The sequence below is a fragment of the Alosa pseudoharengus genome, unplaced genomic scaffold (genome assembly GCF_046254945.1).
Source record: "Alosa pseudoharengus isolate Yale_2024_CS ecotype anadromous, Long Island Sound unplaced genomic scaffold, YU_APseudo_1.1 YU_APseudo_1.1_scf_7, whole genome shotgun sequence".
In the NCBI taxonomy this organism is placed as follows: Eukaryota; Metazoa; Chordata; class Actinopteri; order Clupeiformes; family Clupeidae; genus Alosa; species Alosa pseudoharengus.
Genome location: NW_027468859.1, coordinates 12,190,354 through 12,198,304, shown reverse-complemented (window position 1 = coordinate 12,198,304; position 7,951 = coordinate 12,190,354). Strand labels below are relative to the sequence as shown.

The 7,951-nt window shown below is 40.7% G+C and overlaps 1 protein-coding gene across 1 annotated transcript; it reads right to left on the bottom strand.

The window, feature by feature from the left end:
- Positions 1–5,447: 5,447 nt before the first annotated feature.
- Positions 5,448–7,159, bottom strand: LOC143109530 (rho-related GTP-binding protein RhoB-like). The gene has a single exon (XM_076272305.1). The coding sequence runs from the start codon at positions 6,966–6,968 to the stop codon at positions 6,381–6,383; it is 588 nt and encodes a 195-aa protein (XP_076128420.1). The 5' UTR covers positions 6,969–7,159; the 3' UTR covers positions 5,448–6,380.
- Between the last annotated feature and the right edge of the window lie 792 nt (positions 7,160–7,951).

Genomic DNA, 7,951 nt, shown 5'->3' with positions numbered 1-7,951 from the left:
ATGATCACACATCTTATAAAGTTGAACCATAATTGATATTCAACACTTGATGTCGCTGTTTGGAAGGTTACATGATGGGCTACGTTGGAGAAGCATGTAGGTTAATATGTGTGTGCAACCCTCAAATGACTAGCTAAATCACTTACGAAGCGGTGGTGGAGAACATCGAGGAGTGGTTCTAGCGTTCTAATCCATGCTTTGTGCGCCACCCCGCCCGCCGCTGAGTCAAGACGCGCGTCTAAAAATAGAGGGGGACAGATGACCTCATCATACTAGCCGGTGTGTTCCTCTTCCCTGTCCCCACCCTTGGTTGACACAAAGGGGAAGCTGCCGAAACGCTTAGCCTACTCAAAAAGAACAAAAAATACATTTGTTTTAATCTGCTGACATTGAATATAGCGAAGCCAACCCAGATTTGATGTGCCTATGTGTAGCCAAATGTGCCAAAATGTGTGGCCTGGTGCTGCTATTTACGAAAATATCTAGTTCCAAATTCATTCAGCAGTCTTTTTAAAACAAATAGGCCTATTGTTATTGGCTAACATAATTATCATTGATGCTATGAAGTTAAAATACAATGAAAAGCTGTTAAGTAGGCCCTATAAAACATTAAAAAGTAACTGCTTGGCTTCACAGGTAAGGCCCAAAATGTAGAGCAGGTAGCTCAGTGGTCACAGGGGTTGCGTTGGCAACCAGACGATTGCTAGTTGGAATCCCAGATGGTGCACTTAATGTTGTGCATTGTGCCCTTACCCAAAGCACTTCCAGCCAGTCCACCCATTCCCAGTCCACCCAGCTGTACGGGTAGGCTACCAGCTTCGGCTGGGGGGGGGGGGGTGTTACCTGCGACAGACTGGAGTCCCATACAGGGAGAGTCTACACCTCTCATCCTCTTTTCACCACAGAAACCGGATTTAATCCCTGGTCCTTTGCCGTGAGAACTTGTGGTGTTGAGTATCTTGGGAACCTTGGAGCAGATTTTAAACAAGCTTAGCCTATAGGGCCATCGTGGAGCAGAAATCAATGTTTAATGTGTGTAGGCCTATATAGAAATTTCATGATCAACCAGTTATTGATCAATAGCCTATGGATTTATGTGTATTTATTGTTGTACATGTTATACTGAAAGTATAAATAAATAATATAAATTTGCTGATATTTGTGCAGATTATGTATACTTGTACAGATAGTTTATGCCAGGGAAATGACAGACATAAGTCCAGTCTATATATAAGTATCCAGTCTAAGTATAAGTATTATACTAACCCAATTGGTGAATTAGTGAAACACACTCAGCACACAGTGAGGTGAAGCACACACTTATCCCGGCGCAGTGAGCTGCCTGCTTCAACGGCAGCGCTCGGGGAGCAGTGAGGGGTTAGGTGCCTTGCTCAAGGGCACTTCAGCCACGGCCCACTGGTCGGGGCTCGAACCGGCAACCCTCCGGTTACAAGTCCAGAGTGCTAACCAGTGCAATTTAAGTTTATTTTGATATTTAGAGCTAAGTTATTTATTTAAAAAATACTGATTGGATTTTTTTGTCCTCACTGGCATACCTGCACCAAGGTAAATCATTGCCATTTTGAAACATCATCACCATCTCCATTCCTTCGATCGCTGCACCGCCAGCTAGGCAACACTAAGGAAAAAGTTCCCTGTTTTTTTTTCTTTTCTTTTTGCTAAGTCACAATTACCTTTGATTCAATCTGCATTTCATATAACACAGGCTACATTCAGACAATTGTGCAATTTCCGTAACTAAGAAATTAGACTTGGCTCAGTGTGTGTACTTGTGTGTCCTAAAAATGGTTACATCAGATTAATTCCATTAAATTTGGAATAGCACGCCTCTTTCCCTTTGGTGCTCCCCACGGCAATTACAGAGAATATGACACTTGTTTATTGATCACAGAAAGATTTGACCTCACAGAGCAAGGCACAAATCCATATCTCTTTTTACAGCCACTGAACAGGATTCCCACAGAGGGAAGAGGGACTAAATTAGGATTGTACTTGCTGTGAGTGATTTTTCTGTTAAATTCTACTTGATGCATCGGTAATGGATTGTAATTGTTAAAGCTGTAATTGTTGAAATTATGTATTTATTTTGTTTATTTAACATTTGTTTGAGACACTCTTGTTTTGTTTTTTATCTCACACAAAACAAGAACACAAGCAGTTGTCAATTATTATCCTCACCAGTGTTCCATCAAAAGGCACAAATCACATGTAGCCTCAAAAACTCATTGATCAAAACAGAGGATGCATGTAGACAGAAAGGTGGACTTGCTGGGGTGAATATTCAGCACTGTTTTGTCTGGCCCCAAGTAACAGCCTCTATTTGACAAAATTACCCAAACTGAGAAGAGAAAGACTGTCTGTGATGTGTCTCCATCTGGTGATATAAAAGACCGTTGGTCTGGAAAATTCACACCAATTTAGGTCTTCATTGTGGTACTGGTCAAGGAAAATTTTACTTTCACGCCGACTCTTAAAGAGACTTTTTAGTAAGGTTCAAGGTGGTGACGTTGCTTTGAACATCTGAGTAACACTGTGATTGTACTACATGACCATTCATTTTGCTTTGTGCTTTTTGACCATGATTAGCTCAGTTCTGCCCCGCTCAGTCCAGAGAAAGATCAAAGCAGGATACGTACATGAGTGTGAAAGTTCATTGGACACTGTGTTCCTTTCCTGAATGTAAACAAAAGGGTCAAGGGCAACCATGTCATGTTGGGAAAGAATGTGACTTTTAAGTCAATGGCCATGAAATCCCCTCCTTCAAGCCCCCATCTGATGTTGGCGTAAAAGGGAAAGAGTGGAGGCCGGTGCGTTACACAGTGAGTGACCTCCTGCTGGCTTTGCAGGGAGCTGGACAGAAGAGAAGAATGAGGGGATGTTGCCATAATGTCTGCCGCTCTAATGCCTGCATGCTATAGCGTTGTCAGTTGCTGGCTCCCTCATGCTGCCTCCCACCCTCTCTCAGGCCTCTCTGCTGGTCTGGGTTACATAATCTATAAAGTGGTCAAGGTAAATGGAAAGAAAAAGTAATGAAAGAAGAAAATGACAGGTTTCCCTGTCCCAGTCCCTCATTGAACCCAGTTTTAAAAGACAGTCATGTGACTGTTTATTTGTGGTAACTGTTGCCTGTTGTATAATGGGGAGGGCAAGTTGTCTAGATAACAGTGGCTTTTGTAAAATATTATAAATGACTGCCTTATTCAAGTATGGTCTGACTAATAGGCATAAACTGTGTGTGTGTGTGTGTGTGAGAGCAAGAGAGAGAGAGAGAGAGAGAGTGTGTGTGTGTGTGTGTGTGTGTGTTTATTTCCAAAGAACATAAGAGGTGGGTAGAAGGGGAAGGCTCTGTTGTTGATAAACACTTCTTCATTATTACCATGCGACCATATGGGGACCTGCTCTGTGTCATATCTCCTTCCTCATTATCCAAATTAACTGGAGTGGGATTGGATTTCTTTTGTTTGCTGTTACTCATGTAATTGCATTACAGGTTGTTTGTGAAAAATGGTTATATATGACACTGGAAAGGAAAACAACGGTTTTTTTTTTGCATTATGGTTTCAGGACTATGTTAGTTAGATGTATGGCTCATATTTCATAATATGCAAATATACACAATGAAATGTTAAACTATTTAAGCATGAGTATGTACTTCAGTATAGCTGTTTACACAACATATCCCACTATGAAGCCCTTGTTTTGTAGTAAACACTGTACAGATTTGAACACTAACAGAAGGGGATCCAGTGAGAGGAGCTGTCACACACACACACACACACACACAGAAAGAAAGAAAGGAAATGTTTTCATTTCCACATGCAGGTCTCCGGAACTTGGGCAAAATGACTCAGCCAGCCTTAATAGAGGTTTTCAACAGTTCCCCCTTTAGTTTCAATGGACCACACCTATCCGTTCTAACAAGATATCAGTACATTTGACACCAATAAATGTTGCTGGTATACATTTCAAAAGCCTGCTAATCAACCAATCATCTCTATGAATCCACAATGCAAGTGAATGCAGCTCCAGGTTTTAGCCCACACATGTACTGATAGGGAACTTCATGACAGGCTGTAGGGGGCTGTGGAACATGTGGATGCACATGTTCGCCACTAGCCCAACACATGCTCATGAAGAGTCTGGAGCCCTGGTTGCATGTTAACCCTAACCGTGGTAATATAATGGGATAGCCTGACAACTAAAAGCAAACTTGACAATTGACTATGAGGAAAGGCACTAAAATGTTTAGATAACAAATAAATGTGTAAAAGTTACTCTGTTGTAAACGGAAGGTATTGGTAGATTTTGTTGTTGTTGTTCATGGTCTGAACAGAAAGCTGCCACTCTGTCATCCATTAAAAATGCCCTCATGCTTGAAACAATCTGCTGCAGACATCGGTGCATTCAAAAGTGAATTTTTGAAATTCAGGTTTATAGCCAAAAGAAAATATAAAGGAATACAATTCCTCGATCTTGAGAGAAAAAGTAGTGTCCAAGGAAACTGGAAACTGTCTTCCTCTACCTCGTCAGGAGTCTATTATTTCTGTTGATCACTTTGTGTCTAGAGGATAAACAAGCTTGCCCCTATGTGTAAATATGAAACTCACATAAATTCATGCTACAAACATAGTCTTATTGAAAGATTATATGGTGATGATCAAGTTTGGGTGGAATTTCAGTTTAAACAGAAAGCTCATTCTTTAAAAGGACCAATTGTTTGCTGTTATGCCATTGTGCAGTATGTCCATAGAGTTATAATCACTAAGACAGATTGAGTTTGGCTGAGAGAAATGTATATAATCTTAACTACATTGTTATTTGGCTATCTTATCCATTCTGCCCAATTGACAACCTTGCCATGTCCATCTCGATCCCTGAAATGGATACCTCTGAATTGGGTCGTTAAAAACAGTTTTGCCTGAATAGAGAGCAGATATTTCTGGAAATCGTTTGAAAAACATGGGTCCAGGATGGCAGTAGAGTGATTTTAGGCTTGTCACAAAGACCTGGTTGTTATTAAGAGATTAAGAGCCCTATCAGACTAGGAAGTTTGGTTTATATATAGTGTACCAGACATAACATTTAAGTAAGTGCAGAGACTGTAGGCTTGCACATGAAGGAAGATAACAGTGCCCTCTGAGATCAGTCAGAGTTTAAAATATAACCCCCCAGCCATTGCTTTTCCTGTTTATCCAAACTACATCACCAGACGCTTCATTGTCTAATGAGTTCTTATTTCCTGCAAATGTCCCCACTTGCTGTTTGCAGCCGTTATAGTCAATATCAAAGGAATGCAGTTTATATAAAATATGTAATAAAATAAGTAGGCTAGTTCCCTGACTGATCATTTTAAATATAATGGATTTCAACTGAGGTACAACTAGGTTGCGGTTTGTTTAGATCACGCAATAAAGTAGACTTCAACGTACAACTGTAAGGTTGCTTTATGGTATCTGACAATTACAAGACTTTGCCAGAGAATTAAATATTAGAAGGACCAATTACGTTATTTTCAGGTAACACAAGTGGTCTTTATTCAGGCAATTTGAATTAAGGACATTTCAGGTTTTCTTCAAAAAGTCCATATTGATACATGCAGATGATACAAAAATATTGCACTATAAAAGTGTTCTCAGTTGTGGCACATAGCAGACAATGGTTGACAACTTGCAGTCCGTTTTCCAGCAGCAGAAATGCTGGAACTGGGCCTAGGGCTATGTGGTCATAAAACATAACCTTTAACTTGCAAAAGCAGCTTTGAAAAGAAAACAAACAAACAAACAAAAAACACTCCAGTGAAATGAAGTAGCCAAGTGAAATGGTTTTGTTTCATTCGGAAACCCACAAATATCAGGCTTCAAAATATTTGAATAGGCTAGGCCTAACAGGCAGTATAATTGTCGCAGACAATATTTCATTTTAACAATATTTAGCCTACTGTAAACAAAAAGGGTTGTTCAACATATGTGCACCCACCATCCCACAGATTGTAGTCTAGGCTACAGTCTTTTATGTCAGACTGTTTTTTTAATGTCAACACCAGCGCTAAAAACCACTAAATGGTTCAGTAGTGTTTCACTTTTATTCATTTGTTCCCTTTTTTGGATTTAGTAGGCTAATAACACTGGTCCACCATGCGCTTCACTCTCTTGGCACATTAAACAAAGGTTCAACACAAAGAGTCCTGATGCTGACTCGAAGCAGGCCCAATGCTGTTTTAACTATTTCCCCCTGACATCATTAGTTGGGACACAAGGAGCCTTGTGAATAGGCAGGCACCAGGACGTGGCATGAACAGTCAGAATAGTTCAAGACAACAAAATTCCATTGTATGCTTATTTGGCTGTTCAGTAAAGTCCTCACAATAGCAGACAACAATTTGTGCAACTACCATTTGGACTTGGTCGTTGTAGGGCGGCGCGTGTAGCGGTCTCGAACACTTCGCGTACCCCGTCTTTGGTTTTGGCTGAACATTCCAAATAGTCGTAAGCCCCGATGCGTACGGCCATGGCTCGTCCGTCTTCCGTTTTCACGGGCTCTTGTTTCATCCTCGACAGATCGTTCTTTACGTTCTCGTCGTTCCGTAAGTCCTTTTTATTAGCCACTAAAATTATGGGGACGTTCGGGCAGAAGTGTTTGACTTCTGGCACCCACTTTTCAGGAATGTTTTCAAGGGAGTCTGGACTATCCACCGAAAAACACATCAATATGACATCTGTGTCCGGATAGGACAACGGTCGGAGCCTGTCGTAGTCCTCTTGTCCAGCAGTATCCCACAGTGCTAGCTGCACTTGTTTCGTGTCCACCTCAATGTCCGCGACATAATTCTCAAATACAGTTGGGACGTAGACCTCTGGAAACTCGTCCTTGCTGAAGACGATTAAGAGGCAAGTTTTCCCACAAGCACCGTCTCCTACCACGACCAATTTCTTGCGAATATCTGCCATGACTAAAGAGTCACATTCAACTGAAACACTGTCTATTTCAGCAACCGCAACAGTAGGTTATTTGATGAAATACAGGTCCACTCCTCGGGTACCTTAGTTGCTTCGTTTCAAGTCAAGTGAAGAGTAGACAGCTGTACACATCCACACCGTCTTGATTTCACTCCCTTCCTTTATATTGGATCGAATGTTTTCTTAATATAGCAACCCAATCGGAACTATGAGCGTGATGTCACCCTTTGCAAAACCAACTCTGATAGGACCATATTCGGAGGCGGAGTTTCCAGTGTGACAACCATCAGAACTCTGGGAGATGTGTGCGTGAAGATTTAGGCTGTCACATACAACATTTCACTTAAGTTAGGCTACACAATTAAGTGATAATATCTACGACACAGTAGATGGACGAATAAATGTAACCTTATATTAATGACAATGTAACTAAATACTAACATTGACGTAGGCTTACAGATATGTCAGACATTCAACTGACAGCAATCAATGACAGCAGCCTATTGAGACAGTGGAATTAGGGTAGGGCTAATTGTTTATACTGGACAGACAATGGTCTATATGAGCTAGAAGAAGAGGTTGTGGTGTCAGTTTGAGAATTTATGTTGCTAGATGGCTACACCATGGTAAATGTGAGACACAATGAGTTTTAAACAATACTTTACATTTGGATGATATATAGGGGTGTAGGAATATAAAACTGAGCCAGTGAGATGAATTATAGGTTACATACGGAATGTGAACACACATTAATTTAGGCTATAGCCTATCAATTGGCCTGACACTGAGTTTTTATAGGCCTATGTATCATATGATAGGCCTGTGTACATTTTGGTATAGCCTAATATGCTCATATAAATGAAAGTTTTTTATGGGTGTTGCTACAGATAGTAAACAATGTATTCATCTTTTTAGATAATTGTTTGTTGAACTGCCTGTAGCGCAGGCCTGGACCTAAAACAGGAAAAGCTGTT